The sequence below is a fragment of the Meleagris gallopavo genome, chromosome 4 (assembly GCF_905368555.1).
Source record: "Meleagris gallopavo chromosome 4, MGAL_WU_HG_1.1, whole genome shotgun sequence".
Lineage (NCBI taxonomy): Eukaryota > Metazoa > Chordata > Aves > Galliformes > Phasianidae > Meleagris > Meleagris gallopavo.
In genome coordinates, this window is record NC_139407.1 from 64,631,465 (window position 1) to 64,654,269 (window position 22,805).

Here is a 22,805-nt window from a genome sequence, read left to right on the forward strand (position 1 = left end):
CCCTCTCAGGTTTGGTGGCAAGTGGCTGCAAAGCCCCTGTTATTGTGGAGTGAGGGTTAAATCCTTCTTCCCCCTGCTCTCCACAGAGGGTGGAGAAGGGGTGCAGCCAGCTGTCAGCTCAGGGCTCAGGACAGATGGACATGATAGAGGCAGGCCTGTAGGCCTCGCGGGTGGGTGTCCACCTCACCCTCACACTCCTTGAAGCCTCTTCTGCCTTTCCACCCCATGGCCATCCGAGTATTTTGCAACTCCTGCTTCTGCGAGCCTCGCAAGGCCTCGCCACGGTTTATCTTCACCAGCTGTGGCCATGTCATCTGTGAGCTCTGCCTCCAAAAAGGTAATGGCTGCCACAGGCCAGGCTTTCTGCTCCAGCCAGGCACTGCTGACGTGCACATCTTTACCTTCCCCATAAGCATTTTCCACTCACTGTGTGGGGAAAAAAGAAAAGCCTTTCCTTTTGTTGGCCTCCTGTTATTGATAAACCTCTTCAATTGCTGCCACTGATTAATTTGCAAAAGCAACCTGTGAAGGCTTCCAGATGAATCTGGCTGAGGTATCTGACTTTGAGAACAAGCCTTAAACATCTAAATAAAAATTGAGCCCAGATGCTTATGATCCATGCCTGCATTATAAAAAAAAAAAAAAGATAAAAATCTCCTCTGTCTCATTTTGGAAAGGGCATGCATCTTCATTAGTGAGAGAACGGTTTGTAAAAATAAAGAATTTGTAATTCCAGAATAGACTTTGCTACTAGTCTGAGGACATTTTAAACCTCAGTATTGTCAGTGAAATGCTACAAAAATTTCAGGAGGGTTAGGGGGATTGTAGGTGATGTTTTGAAGCTCTTATGTGCTACGCTCAGTTTCTGAGACATATTTTGGGAATCCTGTGGTGTTCTCCCATGAGGATCTCTGGAAAGAATATAGGGGAATAGAAAAGCTCCTTTTCAAAAGAGAAAAATAACAGACATTAATATTTTTCCCTTCTAGGTCATATGAGATGCCTTACTTTTATTAAGTGTAGCAGAAAAAGTGGTATATCTTCGTTTCATAATTAAAAATAAGTCTTTTGCCTAAAAGATTTTGCATTGTTGCTATAGAAGAGAGAGGATATAAATATAACATGCTGGCTGATTGAACATGCATCACGGGTTCTCTTTCTGTTGTTATTATAATTTGGCAAAAAAAGTCTCTGAAACACCATTTTTTTTCTGAACTCAGTGATAATGAAATGTTATCCTCTTTAAAGATGCTTAAGAACATTGATCTTTAGAACTCTTAGACAGGGAGCATCTAATAAAATTATCAAATTTATTGTAGTCATATGCATTTACTAGAGGTAGTTGCTAATACATTTGCAAATAATCAAAGAGACATTTAAAAAGTAATAAAGTTTTAGAAAGGGATTTAAAAGGTAATTAATTTTTTCACAGAAAAGAAGAACAAGGAGAAATTATTAATTCTTTGAAGTTAAGGTTTCATATATTTTATCTATAGAGTAAAACTAAACCTCAAACTGAAAAGTCATATATCTGGTTGGCTGTAATTCATTAGTGCACTTAAGCATGCACTTAATTAAACCAGGCAACTAGTCCTATTTAAATCAAAGGAACAAAAAGTCACCTGCATTCAGTGACACTAATGATATTCATAAAATCATTTACATGAATACTGATTTGCAGGATTAACACGTGATGACATTCACATACAATTGTGTGTACTGGGCTGCAGACTCGAAGTCTTTATTCTTGTTTATTTGAATTTCTTATATAACATTCACATTTCTTCTATAAGCTCAAAACACAGGTTTAGGCAACAAATTCTATTAAAATTGTATACAATATCTATTCCACTTGATGTATATTTTAAGTTGTCTTTACCTTACAGGCAAAAAAGATGAATGTTTGATCTGCAGAACTCCTTGTCGTACAGTATTCCTTTCAAAAGAGGTAAATGGAGCTTTAGTACTATTATTATATTGCATTAATCTGTGGTTTGTTTAACAGCTAAATTATTTGCATTACAAAATACTTCCGTTTGCCAACTGTGACATGAATATTTATTGATGATAGCTTGGTAGCCTTGAATTCTTTTGCACTATACTGCTTTTAGTTTTACAGATCTTCAAAGAAAAGTCTACATAGACTTTTTATGTCCTCTGATTCCATTGGACTGTAAATCACTCAGGCATTTTCAAAAAATGTGACTGGCTACTTTGTAACATCAGTAACCTATCTAAATATGAAAAATATTTGTACATCAGAGAAAGTGAACTGTAATGAATTAATTTGTGTGACTCAAGAAAATTTGCATGCTGGCTCATTGATGTTTTCAAGTTTATTGGTCTTTTTCTCCTTATTTTCTCTTAAGCTTGTTTTCCTCATGACCCTCTGAATATTAAATGATACGGACTATTGATAAGAATTATTCACAAGGCAACGAATAGCTTTTAATTCTCTTAAGAAATCATTAGAAATATTTAATTTTCTCATTTCTCCCATGGAACCAGAAGATGTTTCTCCAAGAACCATCTTCTACTTAGCTGATTTCATAAGGGAGCTTTGAAAATATTCATATTTTCCTAGAGTGACACCTGGCTAAGAGACAAGAATGCCTTAGAAGTGTAGAAGAAAAGCACTCAAGGCATTCAATACAGTTAAAACAGCAGTTATATAAAGCTATAAGGCAGTAATGCATGTGAACTAGAGGACAGTTTGAGACTAACCATGAAGAGGTGACCTTGGAGAAAAGCATGATTTCTCTATCTGTGTTTAAAATTGAGCTGATATGTACATGAATACTGAAACCTGAAGAGGACAATGCTACCAAAAAGTAAACCATTGCAGCAAAAGAGTCAAATGCCAATATAATTAGAAAGAACAATGAACAGAAGAACAATCAACAAGAAAAAACAATCAAATAAACCAGAAAAGAAATGCAGAGAACCTCAAAAAGAGGCATTTTAATAAGCCTTCATTATCGGCTTACTTAGATGTAAGTTTTATTATCAATTTCACTCATAGAATAATTTAGGTTGTTAGAGGACTCTGGAGGTCATCTTGTCCAGCCTCTTGCTCAAAACAAAGCTAAATTCTGAGTTAGATCTGTGTTAAATTGCAGCATTTCAACTTGATAATGTAATTTAAATATACTGAAGGAAATTAAAAAATGCAATGGGTGTTTCATTAGAACCTGCCATTGCTCTGGAGGACAGAAAGGAGGCAAATTACCATATTCTTTAAAAAAAGACATTAATGATGATTACTTAGCCTTGATTAAGAACAGATAAAATGATTGGAATGTTAATTAAAGATGCATAGAAAAAAGTCTTAAGGCTGTATAATTTAGGGATCTGGGTGGAAATATATCTGGAAACCTTTCTATGCTTGTGCTATGGCATTCTCAATGAGTAGGAAGTCTTGTAAATGTGTTAAAAGTCCTCACTAAATTGTATATTGCTGTAATCAACATCCATACATTAAATATTCTTATCTTTACATCAGTGCATGCCAGTCACCTTTCTACTTTCCTCCTATGGTCCTCACTTGCTCTTTCCAAGAGGATCATTAAGCTTTCTGATAAAACAAAATCTCACTGTTCATGATTTCAGACTATCTTGTTAACATCTGCTACTCCTCCATGCAACAAATAATATTTAAAATGTTTTCTACAGTCCTTCATTTTAAAGAGTTTACAAATCAGCAACAAAGTTTATTTTTATTTCTTTCGGGATCAAACAGAGACTCAAACCAAAGCTGTTGCTCTGCCAGAACTCTAAATAAATTTCTAGTGCCGTCCCCTATGAATACATCTTAAAGACTTCAAATATATTTTCACTGATACTTTGTCATGTTTGTTTTTTATTTACTCTAATTCCTTAGATAGGTTAGACTGTACCACTGCTCTGTTAGCTTTTTTCTTTCTCATTCTGTCTGTTCACCAGGTGGAACTTTTTGAATGCTTTGGCTAATGTCAACCAAATTCAAAGGGCAGAGGATATTCAAATACTATTTATTTCCTCCTGTCTTTGAAAATTGGTAGCTGGGGAAAACAAGGAGAAGCAGTTTAGTTCCCCTGCTGAGAGAAATGCAAGTTCATCTTATCAGTAAGCAGAAGTACATTTGGCAGCCACATGCACAGTGTTGGAGTAACAGTGTGTGCATGCCATCCCTGCTCAGCTGGATTGCGGTACAGGACATGGCTGTACAGATATCAGGACATGGGAAACAAAAGATAAAAATCTGCAGCAAATTGAAGTTATTACTTTAACTTCTCACATAATGATTTCTCATATACATGAGACTCACTTCTACGTATTGTAAAAAAAATATATAGAATACACACTGAAGGCAGGTTTGGGAAACGAAGCTGTTATCTACTCATGGTTATCTGACCAGTGTTATACTATTTCTGGAGTAGATAAAAATGTTGTCTCTATATATGTTTGTGCATTCCCACATGGAGGAAAGCTTCCTTCTTTTGTTATTTCAATGTAATATTTCCAATTTAAGTGATAGCACTTATCTAATTTCTTGGTAGCTCAGAAGAAATGTTGATCCATTCATAGGTGGCCTATTTCTTATTTATTTAAATAATCCATCTTTCTTTCATTTTTCAAATCTTTAAACTTTCGGAGACTCTGCAGAACTTGAAGTATTAATTTCTATTTTGCTGGCAATGGTTTTAGTGCTCTTTTACTGGTTTTTGAAAGGTGATTCCTTACATAACAAATGTCTATTTTCTGCTTATATCTTGTCTTACCAGTAAATGTGTCAGTATGGTTTTTGCTTCCAGTTTAAAAAATAGATGTTTTATTTATTTACTTAGACTAGATTTTTCATTTTGAAAAGCTATTTGCAGTTACGTTAGAAATCAGGTAAGGTTCTCAGGTGAAGGAGCTTGAACTGTGATCACTGATTACTGCCAGTCTGTAATATTTTAGCCTAGCACTATAGCCAGTGTAATTGTTTTGGGGATATATTTTGTTTGTAGTTTCTTATGTCCTCTGGAAAATTTTTACTGTCTTTGTTACAATAAGTGTGTGAGCAATGCAGTTATACAAAAATCACAAAGCCTTCCAGATATTTAATTTATATAATAAATAAAACTGAGCTTGTTTTCAGTTTCTGTATTATCCTACTCCTAATCTGTCCATTTTTGATTTATCTACATTCTATGTTATTCACTTTAAGGAACATTTCATAAAATGTTTTGTATAATAGATCTTGCAAGAAAAGGTACTAACCTTGCTATACTTTATTTTCCTGCTAGACAAGTCCTGAAATTCAGTCACTGTTCATGGGAATAGACACACTGTGCAAGAAATATTCAAAAGAAATAACACAGGTGAATCACCTTTAAAACTTTTTAATTGTGTAAAATAATTAGAAACTTCTACTGCTTTTTTTGAAAGTAGAAAAAATACATGAATGAATGCCTTACATTATTTGACTGTTATTCTCCTTGTTTTTTTAATTTCACAGTTTTAAAGTTCTTAAGAAAGCATAAACTGTTTATCATGTCCTTTGCTTATGTTTTCAAAATCTCTCTGCAGACCACTAGTTCTGGTTATTTTGATGATGTAAAATCACTTTCAATGCCATGAAATGAAAAATGAAATCTTCCAGAATCTTCAACAGTCCCAGATAATATACAATAATTTTAGGAATATGCAGTTACATAGTAAAAATCTAGGCTGGCAAAAGCTCTGAAATGAATGCTGCTTGTTTTTTTTTTTTACTTTTTTTCTTTAACAGAGTAAGCTACTTAGGAAAATCTGTGATCTCAAAAGCTAGATTTATTAAAAATAAGAACAATAAAAATGAGAACAATATGATTACTAAAAAATGAAAAAAGAACCCCATACTCTGATCTGACTGTTTCTTAAATCAGAAACAAGAAAAGATTTCAATAAATATTTCCTCTCCGCCTTCCATAAAATCCAGACTGGACCCCTTCCTTCAGTCTTAGTTTCTGCTCCATGAACTTAAGTAACTTTTTGGGTTAAACGAATACATATATGCTCCCACTGCTTTTTCTCCTTCTCCATATCTTCAGCCTGGCTTTGAGATTTCTCCTCCTTGTCTCTTACGGAACATTTCATTGGCGGCTTCAGCCACTCTAGGTTGTACTGTAAGTCACGCATCCTTCCTGAATTGACCTGCAACTTTTGTTTGTTTTGTGCCAGTACCTGTTTGATCTTGTAGTGAGCTTACTGATCCACTAGAAAAATAATAAGGGGAAAATTAAGGGAAAATCAGCTTTTCTCTTCATCTTAGAAATCTCCTAACTGACAATGGTGATTACAGATTTGCTGTACTTCACAAGCTTTTCCAAAGTTGAGCACAGTCCTTTTTCACAGCGATCCTCTTCCTGACACAAGGTAAACAAGAAGCCTTCCTCTGTCATGTGAGACATACCATGTAGAAAGACATGTAGTTTATTCTGTAAACTGAACAAATCCAGAGGTCTGTATTATCGATTACATCTGAATGCAAACTTCTGTAATGCCAAAGAAAAGAAATGAGGGACATGATCTTGAAAGCTTAAGATTGTTATTTTGGTAGTTTGAGATAACCTATAGGAAATAAATGGCCATGTAAAATCTGGAAAAAATCAAGAATTGGTCAGAATTTCCACTGGCATCAAAGGACATAAAATAAGCTTGTTCTATGCTAGAGGAAAACAGTTTATAGTCTAGTAATTAATCACAACAGCTTGTGCTTAGGAGAGCATATGGGAACAAGGCTCCTGTGTAGTGATTTGTCTTCAGAACAGGCTCCTACTGTTAAGCAGTTTATGGCACAAGGATTTCTCAAGGTAGAGATGGTACCATGGATTTCAAAAGCTTTTCTTCTTGTAATTTTCAAGTCGTTTTCTGAATATTTAGCATCTATTACATAATAGGATGTCTGCAAGTTGTATGCAATGTGATGACTATTTCCTTTTTTGCATGTTTTATCTTGCTATCTGATTTCTTGCTATCATTTGATTTCTTGCATCCTGTACAAGAGGAAAAGCAACAACTCCCAAGTTCTCTGTGCTATTCATTAGCTTTAGACTGCTAGCATACCCCATCTTCAGCTATCTCTTTGCCAGCAATGAAGACTTGTAATCGATTCAGTCATTCTTTGTATTGCTGCTATTTAATACCTCTAATTTATCTGAATTGTTTCCAGAGCTACTATATCCTTTCTGAGATGGTAAGAAGACTCAGGATACAGTATCATCATACACGTTGACCCTGAAATGATGATGTTGCCTATTGTTGTTTTTTAACCAAAAATTTGGAGAATGCTTTGAGGTGACCTGATAGCGGCCTTTCAATATCTAAAGAGGGGCTACAGGAAAGAAGGGGACAGACATTTTAGCAGGGTCTGTTGTGGTAGAACAAGGGGAAATGATTTCAATCTTAAAGAAGGTATGTTTAAGTTAGATGTAAGGAAAAAGTCTTTTACAGTAAAGGTGGTGAGGCACTGGAACAGGTTGCCCAGAGATGTGGTGGATGCCCTGTCCCTGGAGACTTTTAAGGATCAGGGGCTCTTATCAGGCCCTGGGCAATCTGATCTAGCTGTGAATATCCCCCCTGTTCGTTGCAGAGGAATTGGACTAGGTGGCCTTTAAAGTTTTCCCTTCCAGCTCTAAAGGTTCTATGGTTCTATGATCTGACTGATTTTTTTTTACTTGCTTACTTATTAGCTTTTAAGAATTGAAAATTCTTAATTAGAATTTTAATTAGAAATTTAGTATGTGAGGAATTCTGATTGTTCCCTTCTGAATATTTCTTTTATCAGTTCTTCAGGAGATACTTCTCATCTTTTGATAAGTATCCATTGGGAACCTCCTAGGATCTTGCACTGTGAATCAAAAGTAACAATTTCAGTTACCTACTCCACTATGGGTTTCTCTTCTCTGAGTATTCTTGGCTGCATATTTTCTATAAATTTTCTTTCTCTTAATATGTCAGAAGAAAGATTTATTAGTAAGCTTCTGCCTATTGTAATTTGTTCAGCAAGCTCTTGTCCTGCTTGGATTGCATCTCTTTATTATTAACGTGTCATGGTTTATGATCCTCACCTGGACACAACATGAAGTGCTTACACATCACCTGATAGCATGACTAACAATTATTTTTTAATTAACAAGACAGTTTTACAAGGCAAGTTATAGTTGCCAGTAAGACACATTACTTTTTATGTTACCATTAATTTTATGTATTTGCTTAGCACTAATGGATAAGAAACACTACAAGTAAACTGTCTTTCCAATTTCTTTACATTATTATTGAACAGTGTTAAAATACAAATTCAATGAAATAAATCTGCCAACTCTAGGGTAGGTTGTACTAAATTAATCTTTCTAAGACTTTCTATATCTGAATAATATTTTGGACATGGCATGTTTTCTTTGGAAGAAGGTTTAATCAGTAATATTAAGGATATGTTAAGTGCTTATCAAAGTAGAAAAAAATATGCCTTCTTTGGTGAGGTTGCATAAATGTAATTAGTTGAAGCTAGATATGACTGTGTCAAATTTTATTTTTAGATTTCAGAATTTCAAGAAAAAAATCGTAAACATTTGCTAGCATACCAAAGAGAAAAGGTAAATCTAACTGTGATTTTCTTATTTTTGTTTGTTATGTTTGCTTTATTACTTTGTTTATGTTTTACAAAATGTATTCACTGTTTATTAGAATACTTAGGATCCTTTTTCAGCATTGTCTCCTTTCTGTCCTTACTGGTGGACCAACACTCCATGTGTGTCCTAAGTGTGAAATGACAGAGGAAAACTCAGATACATCATACTATGCTTTTTCCTGCCACCCTCCTCTGCATGGACTCTGGTTTCTGGGAAGAACTCACAAAAAGGATTCTCATGCTTGCCTATCTTGTTTGTGGTCTCCTTCTTTCTTTCAGTACATCATCCTTGTCACATGCAACCAACAGCTCTCATGATCTAGATAAAAGTTTGTTGCTTTTTCTGCGAGTTTCAGATCCCAGAGTGTAGGTGTGTTATGTGTGGTATGGACACTTGTTTATATTCCTGAAAACTTAACACCTGTATTCTTCTGGAACCCAGAAATGCTGAAAACTGAATAGTTGTCTAACTTCTTTAAAGCATTTTGGTATTAAAATGATAAGTTCTAGAGAGTGGCAGGTACACTGTTCTTGATATCTGTGCTGGTCACTCTCTTAATCAAACCTGGCTTAAATTAGGAAAAACAAATAAGAAGTATTAAAAAACCTGGTCCTACATCCACATTTTGTCTTTAAAATGTTTTGCAAAGCTTCACATCTGTAATAACATGCAATACCTCCCACAAATAGTATGATCTTGTAAAGATGAAGGAGGAAACGTGTTAAAGGAATTTTAAAAATATTCTGAGTAGCATGATAAGTTCACAAAAGTTATAATTCAAATGAAAATATAAATAGTGTGAAGTAATAAATAATTTAAGCCACACAGGAAATTAAGGATAAAATACATATGCAGCATTGAAGCTGTTGAATAAATTTTAACATGCTCCATAAAAAGTAATATATGATCATGTAATGAATAACCCTAAAAATGCACGTAATAGGGAACTGACTTAATGTTCTTTGAACTCTACTAGCTGGTAACATTTTTTAATGGAGATTTTTTTGTCATATCTCTAGCACAATTAGAAATACTCTTCACGTAAACTTACTACAAAAAGATATTTCCAAGAACTGAATACATTTTGAATCAGGAATAAAAATATGGACATATGGTACTTGGTGTTTTGGAAATGCTGTTATTGGTATCTTCTTCTGGTAATCCCATATTAAATGCTCTATAACTTTTGTATTGTGGAACTGTAGAATCATCTAGGTTGGAGAGCACCCATGCTTGAGCAACTGCATATCCTTCTTGTAACGAGAGGCCAAAAACTGAACACTGTATTGGAGGTGCATTCTCAACAGTGGCTCATACAAAGAGGCTGGCCTCAATGTTTCCGAAGCAATCTGTGCTTGGCCACCTTGGTGCACTGCTGACTCATTTTCAGCTGTATGTTCAACATTCCCAGGTCTTTTTCCTCCAGGCAGCTTTTCCAGGCATTCTTCCCCTAGTCTACACTGCTGCATGGGGCTGCAATTGAACACAACCCATCTATGCAGCCTATCCAGTTCCTTCTGCAAAGCCTTCCTACCCTCAAGCAGATCCAAAAATCCTGTCCTAATCTATTAGAATCTACAAAATTAAAGGGTGCACTCGATCAATCCCCTCATATACCTGGCCAAGCCATGAGCAGCCAGGTTCTCCAGGAGAATACCCTAAGACATTGTCAAATGTTTTACTGAAACTGAGGTAAACAAAATTCATACCCTTTCCCTCACCTAGTAAGCAGGTTATCTTGTCATAGAAGGAGATCAGGTTAGTCAGACATAACTGCCTTTTTTCAAATTCATTCTGGCTTCTGATCACTCCCATTTGTCCTGTGATAGCACACAAGGTGATCCACTCCACCAACTGCCATGGGATTGAGATCTAACATGTCTGTAATTCTCTGGGTCCTCCTTCCTGCCCCTCTTGTAGATTGGAATCACATTTGCTAACCTCCACTCAACAAAGAACTCCCTGGTTAGCTTGAACTGCTGTTGAATTATTGAAAGCACCTTAGTATATCAGTATAGGAATCAGATGTAGGAAAGAAAAATAGAAGAAAACTATTTTAGATGACTTTCTTAGTGTTCATTTATCCAGTATTATGCTTCTTAAGAAAAGATAAACAAAGTCTGTAGGTGCTAAAAAGCAGTTTATGTTTTTAGGACTGTCTGGGTAATGTATCCATGTAACAGCTACAGACTTGGCCCCTTGTATCTAATAGTAAATCTGGAATGGCAGTGATAATCTAAGATTAAAACCAAAAAGCACAACCTTTCAATGCTTTGGAATGCTAGCAGTGTAAAAATGGAATTGTACATCTTACAAAGACAGCTTGTTTAAATTTTTATGTCACAGAGAGTAAAGCTGGAAGAATCTCTGAGGAAAGCAAGACAACAACTCCATCAGATACAATGGTAAGAGGTTTAATGCAGCAGAAGTAAATGATTTTTGTAATCAGATTACAGTAGATTTAATTGATAAAACAATTTCAAAATGCTTTCTTTGCCTTTTTCTCATGTTGTAGAAATGGAAGAAAAGTATTTTTTTCAAAAATGAATGAAAAGTGATTTCTGTCATCAGATCATCTCCCTCCCCCCCCGCCCCCCCCCCCCCAAGGAAAAAATTGTTTTATTTTTAAATTCAAATCAGTGCTTACACTAAAAGTCTTCAAAAACTTCTGGAAAAATACTTTGACAGGCTTGGTCTTCTTTAGAGTCCTTTGAGTATATTTAAAATATTCTACTCCCTATGGATTCCACTTCTTCAAAGGAATCCTTCTCCATCTTATCACATTTATGATTATCAGTGAATAAGGATCCTGAAATAGCCTCGATAAGACAGTTCATGAAGACAGCAATTTAATAGCACAATACTGTTGATCTTTATTACTTTACTTTTGTATTGGTTTTCCATTTTTAGTATAGACTTTCTTTTGACTCTGGTATGCAAATAATACCGTGTTATGCTTTCTTGTGGTCCTTGGTGTAATATAACCAAAAGAAAAACACCATAAAGGAAGCTAGAGGGATTATCATAGCTTGTATATTTTTATCCACTGCCTCCTTTTACTTCTCTGCATCTCACATAACTGGCACCTTGCTTATAATAACTACAGAGTTCTTTTGAATTCTCACAGAATACTATCAAGACAGTGTGACCTAAGGGATCTCCTCATATGCTCAGCAGACCTGTTCTTCCTTTGTGCAATTATTGGCAGAAGTATCAGTTTTACGTAGCTGCCAATATTTCCTTTGAAATTCAGATTTTTTTAAGTTGGGCAAATGTATACATGCAAATGAAGATTTTTGACACAGTTGCAGATCATAAGTTGTTATATTTTAATATGTTGTTCCATGAAATGGCCATGTTGTTCCATACAATCTCATACCATTAAAGATCATAATGTTTTCTTAAATTTATACTACTGAGCATGCAGTGACTAATGTAGACATTATATAGAAAAGACAAACTTAATAGCTGCTCAAATGTACTGCATACTTTGCTTCCTGTTAAACAATGTCGTGTTAAAACCAGCTATTAATGTATAAAAAGTACTTTGATATTCACCAGCTAGAAATATGAGATAACCAAACCATCCTTCAGTTTATATCCATGTTTCTTTTTCACTTTTAGTATGAAACCTCCTCAGCAAGCTACTCAACTGCCATTTGCCAGTACAAGCAGAAATCCACTTTCCAGTAAGAAACACTGGTTTAAGATATTGACAGTGGAATGCATATTAGTGGACATAACAATATTCTAATATTAATTTTTTAAAATTCTTTAATAACTTCAGTGCCTTCAAGAAGACTGAATGGGTACTCCTCATATTCTCGTCAACTTAGTCATCCTTCTACTTCTGAAACGTAGGTGCAAATCCTTAATTTTAAATGGAAATCTAAAGAATGACAATGTTGTAATATCTTATACCCCAAACAAAGTCTTTTAGAGTGAGTTTAAAATGAGTATCTTTTTCTGATTTGTTATTTGTTTCTGCAAACTGTGTTAGGATAGAGGAACTGGGGATATCTATCCTAGAGTACATAATAGCTAGTTTTATAGATTGCCTTTGTACTCACTAGATGGCATGATGCACCTTATTCTAGAGATGTTCTGTACAGACAGAGTAATTAATTGTAATTTTAACTGTAGGGGAATATATAAATGATCTTGTACAGACAGCTATATTTACACTGTAGTTATTTAGATAGGATGAACTTCAGCAAGGCATTCAATGCCTATTTAATTTTAAATAAATTGAACATACATCTCACTCAAACTAAAAGATATCTGTATTTATTCATTAAAAAAATAATAATTCAAAATGCCCTTGTAGTGTTGACAAGTGACAAATGAGTGAGTATGATATAAAATAAATTTCTTGGTAAATATCTAAACCAACCTCAGTATCAGCTGATGGTGAGTTTTGGAACAGGTGCAGCATACTCATATATATAACGTGTTACATTTTTTGTTATTAGTAAATTTTACATAATTTTAGTCATTATAAAGAATGTGCTATTTTTAATTTCAATATCATACTTCTTTTGACATTTATTGTAAGAATGGAGTCAATGGAGGTTGATCCTGTACCTTCACCAATGAGGAAAGTAAGTTTCTGTATGTGTGTGTGTGTAATTATAAATATACATCTTTGGTTTCTCCAACCCCGTTAATACTGTAGAAAAAAGATCACTGCTCTCCTGACTTCCTTTCTCTTCAGCAAACCAGGCTGCCTCCAGTTCAGACCAATTCGTACTCACTTCAGCTAAGTAGAAGTTCCCCAAAACAGAATAAAAAAGAAATGAGCCTCAACACCATTCTTCTAGAATTCTTTTCTCCATGTATCACAGAATTACAGAATAGCTGAGGTTGGAATGGGCCTCTAGAGGTCATCTTCTCCAAACTTCTGTTCAAGCAGGGCCACCAGCTGTCCCAAACAATGTCCAGACAGCTTTTAAATCATTATAAACTTTGTCTCTCTAAAAACTGTAACTTAGTTCTGAGATTTTGCATTTTAGTGCCATGAAAAGCTTTGAAGTGGAGACTGCCAGAAATCTTCAGGTTTATAGTCTTCCAAACAGTAACACTCTTGCTTAAAATACATTAATAATGAATGTACTTATACGCTGTAATTAATACTATATTTTTCTTTTAGCCTGAGACAATGACTGGTCCAGTAAGATTGTCAGTTATAACTCCACCGCAGGATGGACGCATGGGTATGTGAGAAGAAAGTTGTTAATGGAACAAAATGTATCACTTTAAGGGAATTAATAAATTAAAATTGTTGCATTAGCACTTCACTGTCAAAATGTGAATTGTGTTGAGGTGTAAAGAATTCATCATATCGAATTCAGCAGATGGGAAATGGTTAAAAATGATGAATGGAATAGTTTTCCCAGTACTTACCTCCTCTGTTCTCTGAATATTTTTTTTTTGTGACATTTACTGATTTATTCACAACCATAGTCAACATGTCTAAAGAAAATACAGTAATGATGTGGTTGAACAAAACATACATACTTAAATTATGTGTTATTGGCCTTCCACTGGCCTTCATGATTATGCTAGTTTGTATATAGTTACCAGAAACTGACATTGTCCAAAATATTATGTTAAAAATCACTTGAGGGAAGGGAGGAAACTAAACTGAAGTTAGAGAAATATTTTGTAACAAAATTAAAGCTTATTTTGTAAACAAAAGTAAATATGAAGAATTTAGGTGAAGAATTTCTTCTCTTTTTTTAGGCATGCTATCACTATATTTAAGTTGAAGACATTTTACCTAACTGTGCTTTCTTTCCCTTTTGTCTGTTAAGATCTTGGGTGGCTGTCTTGTGTAAATAAGACATAAATGACAGCCAATTGAAAATAGTGTGATTTCTTTAGGCATTGTTTGTTTGTGAGGAGTTTCCCAGAATTTCTAATGCTCTGCAGGTCTCTGCCATTTCTGTGTCCCTCCTATTCTCAGTCTTACATTCAGCACGGTTCTGCAATAGTCCATTCTCTGCAATCTTTGTTTAGCTTGGAGAAGAGAGGGCTCTCAGGAGACCTCATTGTGGCCTTCCAGTACTTGAAGGGAGCGTATAAACAGGAAGGGGAACGGCTGTTTACGAGGGTGGATAGTGATAGGACAAGGGGGAATGGTTTTAAACTGAGACAGGGGAGGTTTAGGTCAGAAATTAGGAAGAAGTTTTCCACCCAGAGGGTGGTGAGACACTGGAACAGGTTGCCCAAGGAGGCTGTGGATGCCCCATCCCTGGAGGCATTCAAGGCCAGGCTGGATGTGGCTCTGGGCAGCCTGGTCTGCTGGTTGGCGACCCTGCACATAGCAGGGGGTTGGAATTGGATGATCACTGTGGTCCTTTTGAACCCAGGCCATTGTATGATTCTATGATATGATTTATCTTACAACTGGCTTCAACAGTTAGGAGAATCCATCTGCAGCCACATGCAGTGTACTTCAGTAAATGTCTTGTTTGAGCTAAATCACTCTAAATGTTTTTTTTTTAATTATTATTTTTAGAGTTATTTTAATTCTTTCTGAAATGACACAACAACTTCATTTTATCAGCCATTCCCATATATATAATTTTCTATTGTAATTTTGCAGTGATTCTCATTCTTGAATAAACTGATTGTGAATTTGTCCTAAATAATGCAATTAAGGCATTAATAATATTTTCCAAAACGATCTCCTAATTAAAGAGGATAATTCATTTTGGCTCTGTTCTAAAAAATGTAACTCTTACAGGTAGTGTGTCCTACAGAAGTTCTCAGTCATCTGGAATAACGTCAAGTCAAAGTACAGCAGTATCTTCAAGGTAATTAAAAACCTTTTAATGCTGTTAAATCTCTTGTGAGACACTGAAATTTAACTCTTGCCTAGTGTTTATAAATCTGTACGTTGAAAGGCTATATTTTACATCTTAAGGAATGTTACTGTGAAACATTTGCATAGGTTACTAGCTATCACCTATACAAAAGTTAATGTTATTTGAAGATTATGTTTTGAAAGTACTTTCTTCAAAAATGTGCAGAGATAATCTGAGTTCCTGTACCCATGAATACCTGAAGTCATGGTGCTTTTATACAAAGGGTAGTTAATTTCAACTAAGAATGTGGAATAAGCACTCTGCTTAGTAACTCTTCTGCAAGGCAAGAATATAAATGTAGTATCTACACAAGAGTTATTCTCTGATTAAGCCAAACATCTTCATTGGGTGAGTCATGGGTCTTTTAATGTTTTTCATCTAAGTAGTGAAAATATCTTAATTTTTTAGAACTATAACTATCAATAAAAGAGATATAAAATGGTTACAGAAAAAGATAGTCTTGTAGTCTACAATCAAGCTCAATGTGCCTCCTTAGCATAAATTTTAAATATATGCAATAGAATATTTCTTTTCCATCTCAGATTCTTGGATTAGACCATTTTTCTTCTGCTTTTTACTATACATAGATATCATATCTAAAAATCTGATGAGGAATCTGTAGAACACAAGAATACTTTGTATTTTCTGTTAAGATATTAACAATAGGAATTAAAAGGGTTTTGAAGTCTCTTGTTCTGTGAAAGCAGTCTCAAATCTTATCCATTACTAATTTTCATTAATAGATCCACACCTATAGGACGACCACATAATGGATGTTCACTTGTATCACCATCTGGATCACAAAGCAGTAGGAGGGGATCATGGTCTGCTTCTGATTTCAGAACTCCTCCATTGTATCAATTTACGTTACCTTCACCACAGTCATCTGTAGCAAGACCTCCAATCACCATCTCTGGAATTCTACAAAGACAACATTTAGGCAAGTATCTGAGAAAATAACAACATTTAGCACTTTTTCCTGAAAGAAAATCAGCGTAATATATGCTTGTGAATGACTTATTTACTGCAAAAGAGTAAATAATAAATTATGCAACATAAAAATGATATTTGCAAATTGAAAGTAGGCTACCTGCTATGTGTGGAAAATGTTGATACTTATGATCCATATTTAGCCTTAATCTTCAGTGCAACAAAGTATCTTGCTTCACCCAGAATAATATTTTAAGAGGTTTAAATTTGATCATTTCCACATTGTTTTCTAGTAAAATTCTAAACAATTTGGCAAATCTAATCATGTAGTCTCAAGTAAAGAGCAGATAATAGAAAAGCTTTAGTGACACAAGTGTAGTGAATCAGTAGCAGTCATAGCAAGACTGAAATCATCAGCAGGAATTCCTTAATAAAGCAGAATATTTGAGCTGACATGTAAGAATGACAGAAAAAAAACCTGTCTATAATAAAAGGAATAAATGGGAAACAGTTTCTGTACAAAAAAAACCTGAAGTGCTGTAGAAAGTGAGTGACAGTGGATGTCTCTCCATATTCAGTGAAGAAAAAAAGGGAGCACAAAAGGAAATTGCAGCATTTGTAAGGTAAGAAATGTTAGTGATCTGAGCATTAGGAAAAGAAAGGAAGATGCATTTAGTTTGGGAGGAAAGGCTTAGATGATACTTGTAGTCATATCTGCAAGCTGTTTTTCCCATATTCTGAACTATACAAAATTCATTTATCTTATTATTACTTGCTACCCAATCACAGTCTTCAGTAGTGATCTTCCCAAGCCCATCAATTTTACAGACCTTATATTGTTCCCTTACTTGAGAGATTTTCTGTCTCCACATTTCTTATGGACCTTGCTGTCAACAAGACATCCACATAAATATCCTCACATGACAAAAGAAAAAAAAAAGAGACTTATTCCAGGGTAATGATTATTGAGTGCTGTTGAGTTTAGCATAAAGCTAGCAAGTGTAGTCACATAGTGACCAATCCAGAGACGTGTAGTCTGCAGTTCCACTGGGGCAGATTAATTCTTTGCATTGCAAAAGTGACATCATAAGTGAAAACTAATTTACATGCTTTAAAAAACTCTCTCATACTCAAATTATGAATACTTACTGAACTTGAATATCTCATAACTGCTTTAAATCTGGAATTGCTGCGTGTGAAATAATGCATAAGCCTTGCAGGTTCTATAAGAAAAACAGAGTAGAAAATCTACCTTATTAAAATAAGCAGCTATATGGAACTGAAGTACTGGTTTTCTTTGAGTTATATGTTTTCAAGCTAATTTAGTTCACAGACAGAACAACAATATTTACTTTGAACTTTCATTTCTGCAGCTGAAATTGGAATAGGACACATTCTTCAACAGAAAGATAAATATTTTATGTAAATAAAAAGGAGCATTCATAAAATACTGTAAAAATTATCATCAAAATATATCTTATTTTTTAAACTTTTATTCATTTTTACTTTCTTTCTTCCCCAAATGGTTTACATGAATAAAGTTTTCTTTAGAACTTACTAAAATATTTCTGTTTGTATTCCTATTCTAGGATCAGCTAGTTTTGGAGGACAAACAGCAGAAAGATAAGCAAAAATCTGTGATTTATTTTGTTCAATAAGCATTTTGAAAAGCTGTGCACTGTTGTTGGATATCAAAGTGTTTGTAATTTCTATAAAATGTCAAAGTAGCATAAAACAACTATTATTCAGCATGAATAATGTATCTAAAACATTGCTGAACTTGCCAGTTAAATCTATAGTAACTTTAAGCAGGATTACAAAAGATTCTGGCTTTTTAAAGGAATTTTGGTTTAAAATATATTGTAAGAATTGTAAAAATAAATTGCCTTTGTTAATGAAGTGTTAAGATAAAAAAAATGCTTTTATATTCAATGAGCTCTTCGTCCTGTAAATGCATTGAACTGCAGCAGAACTGATTTTAAATAGTTGCGCCTGTACAGATGAACCCCAGTCCAAAAAATATTTTACTGTTAGACATTAAATCAAATACACATTTGATTCCAAAATCCAAATTTGGGTTCTTATTCAAGAGATTACTTTTTGTTTGCACGGTAAGGAGTATGGTTTGAGGGTAATCAGAGTCTAATAGACTCTTCAGAACTTGTAACACACAACATTCCAAGAAGCTTATCATTTGATTTAGGTAGCAATGCTGTCTTCTCAAAAATGCAATGAAATGGAGGAACTGGTTTGAAGAGATACATCATGCCAGAGACTACCTTTCCTCTCATAGAACAGTGAATGAATGCTCTGTCTGGAAGGTCCCAGGCTGCTACCTCTTCCATTGAAATTCTCACCATTACTGTGTATGTCTGGATAAATTTTGCTGGACTGAATAACAGTTTCGTTTTTGCCTAACTTTAGCCCTATTTAAAAAATAGGAAAACTATAGGATATTTTTGATACTAAGTCCACCAAGTGAATGATACAACTTCTTTTGGGTTAAAATGTTTTGTTTGACCTAAAAGAAAGTAAAGAGAGTACAAAGGTGTTTTTCATTTTTGCTGCCTACTTAGCTGTTTACTACACAAACTTCAAGCATGCCACTTGAAAGAGAATAAAATAGATTGAGAAATAATTGGTTTGTGAACATCTCTGGACCAGGAGCTTCTTCATCAATTCTCAGATCTACATTTCACTTATTTCAGTGTGAAGTTCTTAAATCGTAATTGCTTTAATTTTTTACCATGGGACAGTTTGTGTATTTTCTCCTCCTCAATGTTCTTAAAATTTTTAGTGGGATTTCAAATCAAATTTCCTTTCAAGCAATTTTCTGTTTGAAAGACTTGATTTTACAATAACATAGACATATAATGAGTGAAAGAGTAATCAAATTATCTAAGTTCTAACTGTTCTCTACTTGAAGATGAGCTAGAATAGCTTGAAAAAATGAGGCCAGTAGAATACTGTTGCCATCTTCCATTCTAAGTGTCCCTCAATGGCTTTTTATTTGTTTGTCTCACAAGAAGATATTATTTATAATTTCTTTAATTTTCTATCGTATCTTATCTCACTGTGGAGTCATCACCCAGGATCACAGTCAAAAGCATCTCTACATGTCAAGCAGAAATGCCTTTGAGTGACATTCAAGGCATCCCAGTTCAGATGAAACAAGAAGTCCAAAACAAATTAAAAATATATAAATATAAGAATATACTAAAAACAAAACAAAACAGCCAAAACCACAACAGTTTCCTCCATCTGACAGTAAGCACAAAAGTCACTGTATTCAGGTCCTAGGTATCCATCTTCACTGATATTTTCTCACTTTGGAGATGAATTACCCTCGTTTATCTTAAAGAAAATTTGCAGTACACTATTGATACACCAGAGGGTGCTAACTTACCTCTAAACAGATTTAGTTCTACCACTCATTTGGGTAAGTGGAGTACTTATATTGGCTTTTACAATTTGGGATTTTTATAGAAAAGCAAAAGATAATACAAAGAAGTGCAATAAAGTGATGTTTGAGTCTGAAGATAAAATATCAGAAAAGCATCTGAATATGAAACAAAAGAGGAGGACTGAATAAACTATACTGAATGTTAAACCAGTAATTCAGACGAGTATTTCAAAAACTTCAGAAAAAATAATAGAAGCAGAGATTAGTCATGTTTGTGGAGTTACAACGGTGGTCTGAAGGAAGAAATTAGTTAGACCTAATACTGGGAAATGGAGCAGAGTACTTTGGCAGTGTGCTAGTTCACGAGGATAGGGTCAATGCACCCTCACAGTGGTTACTCAACACTTCTGAGAGAAGACAGCGTGGTGTATAGCTTTGAAAAACACAGACTGAGTGATCCATGAATTCTTTTCAGTCTTTCTGTCTGAAGCTTTCTGGCTTTAACTTGTAGGATAGCACTAATTTTTCTTTTGCAGTTTTGTGGGAGAGAACACAGGAGTGTATATATTTCACCACAAGGGTGTTTTATGTGTGTATGAAGAAAAGATTTTATTACTAGTCAGAATCATATTATTCATGCAGTAAGGTCACCATGGATGCTTAAGCTGGCCTCTTGTTTGCATTATCGTTGCCAGCTTCAACTTCATTTCACAGTCATCACTTATCTTTTTCACAAGGTGATATTTATACCATATAAGGTAACATCATGTGTATTTATTGCTTAGTAATATAAAAGAAGTCTATGGTAGACAAAAGCTGAGTCTGTTAGGCATAATATTTGATACTTGCCAAGTAGCATTTTCTACAATTGTGCCAATTAAAATGTGAAATTGCTGCTACTTGGTTTTGAAATCTCGTGTTCTGCCAGTCTGCAGATCAGCTTAATCTGCCCCTAAGGTGCACGTTCTGTTGCTGATGGTCAGACGTGCAGTTGTGTCAAGCTCTTCCTACCAATCTCTCCTATGAGGATAGAAACATCCTTCTTAAGAACGACACTTCTCATGTCAATTCTAAATTGAGCGCAGCACCAGCACCATCGACTGCTACAAAACTTTACAAGGGAAACTGCATGATTTGCAGAAGATTTGGCTGGTTGAAAATCTTCACGGAGAAGGTTAGTGATTTCCTGCTCAAGGCTCCTTTGGCTGGTGAATCCCATGACCTCTGGTCAGACTTCTGTCATTTATGTTTACAGCACTGATGCTTTGTCCCATGGATAGATGCTGAATGTTTGTCCTGGACTCACAAGAAGATAGTAGGGACTAGGATGTCGGTTGTCTTGAGAAGATAGAGAAGGAACTTTCATGGGATGGTGAGGAGGGACATGGGTATGAGTATTGAATGCTTTTCAGAGTTAGGAGTCAGCAAACAAGCAATGTTATGAAGTTGTTTACTCTGTACCATCTGCAAAATAGGAAAACTGTTTCTGTTCCATAACTGAAAACAACATGGGAAAGGTCCTTCAGAGCTCTGCCCATAAAAAAAACAACAGCCCACTGATCTGACTTATTCTACACCTATTTAGAACCTACCAAAGTCAGGAAGAGGGCTGTTCTATACCCCAGTCCACCTTGAAATCTTCTAAAACTTATCCAGCAGTGCTGCCAAGACCCACGTGCAGAAAAAAGGTCTGCAAAAAGTCAACATCGCTGAAATAATCCACTTTAATTTTGGCACTCTACCCCATGCAAGTGTTTAGGTGTTGGTTTTTTTTTGTTTTGTTTTGTTTTTGTGTTTTTTTTGTGTTTTTTTTCCTTTTTCTTTTTGCTAACCAGCACAGAGCATTTGGAAGAAAGGCATACAACACATTTCCGGTCAGCCTCCATAACAAGATCAAAGGCTATCTATCACCATGCTAAGAATCTGGAGGAAACAAAACAAAAAGAGGAAAATGAAGATCAGTCCTGGTAGACATTCCTAAAGGCTTTTTTTGGCCTCTACTTTAACCAAGCATATGTTACAGCCATGTTTGACATCCTTGTCCAGCACAGTGTTGAGCCAAACAGAAGCTGACTTTGGAGATGGTCTGACTGCATCTGTGTCTTTATGAATTTGGCTGTGCAGAGTACAGTGAAAAAGACATTTCAACCACCTTCAGTTCCTCTGAACTCAACTGATTTCAAATAGGCAGAAGGGCAGAGAGCTGGTAGTGACAGCGGGTGGTGATAAACAAGGCTTTGTGGAATGACAGTAAGGAGCAGATGGGCCGTTTGGGATTACCCAGTTCAGTCTGAGTTAGATTTTGACCTCAATCTGGAAACAAGAGCTGGCCTGAAAGGGGATCAGCTCTGTACGTGTTTGCTGTTATGTTCACATCTGTCTGTAACATGGGAGCTTTATGAATTGGTGAGAGAAGCAGGAAAAACTAGATGGGAGGTGGAAGGCAGGGTAAGGGGAGGAGGAAAAAAAAAAATCAGTTTGGATCACTGGGGAACTTTTTCAGGGCAAAGAACCACCTTCCAGTCTCACTCAGCTTTTCTCCCTGCTCATGCACATTGTCCTTTCTGTTGCCCATGTGACATCAGTGGTGGACTGGTCCAGGCATATTCAAAGAAGGGAGAAACAAAGGCAGCCAAAACAAGAGCTGATTGAATGCCTCTTGTCACGATTCTGCTCTTTCTATTCCTTGGTGTCAAGTTTTTAGGAATAGATGCACATATCTGGATTTTCTTTCCTGTTCTGTTCACTGTGAACTCTGAAATGAGCATTTCTAGCTTTCTATATTTGTATTTCCCCTTCTATTGCTATGTCTTTAGTGCATAGAAATGGCTAGCATATCTTTTACAAATTCATTACAAATTACAAATTCTACAGCTTTTCTACTTAAGGAATAAATAGTTTAAGGAATAAGTAACAATCGTGAAGCAGGGGAATTGCACATTTTCACAGCCATAGAGCAGTTATTCC

General features: G+C 35.2%; 1 protein-coding gene across 1 annotated transcript; it reads left to right on the forward strand.

Moving 5' to 3' along the window:
• The first annotated feature begins 225 nt into the window (after positions 1 to 225).
• RNF212 (ring finger protein 212) lies at positions 226 to 18,501 on the forward strand. The gene is made up of 11 exons (XM_085221931.1): positions 226 to 337; positions 1,887 to 1,948; positions 5,271 to 5,345; positions 8,544 to 8,600; positions 10,983 to 11,041; positions 12,261 to 12,325; positions 12,424 to 12,493; positions 13,192 to 13,237; positions 13,786 to 13,849; positions 15,385 to 15,454; positions 16,249 to 18,501. Exons 1-11 carry the CDS (start codon positions 226 to 228, stop codon positions 16,463 to 16,465), a joined length of 897 nt encoding a protein of 298 aa, XP_085078057.1. The 3' UTR covers positions 16,466 to 18,501.
• The last annotated feature ends 4,304 nt before the right edge of the window (positions 18,502 to 22,805 follow it).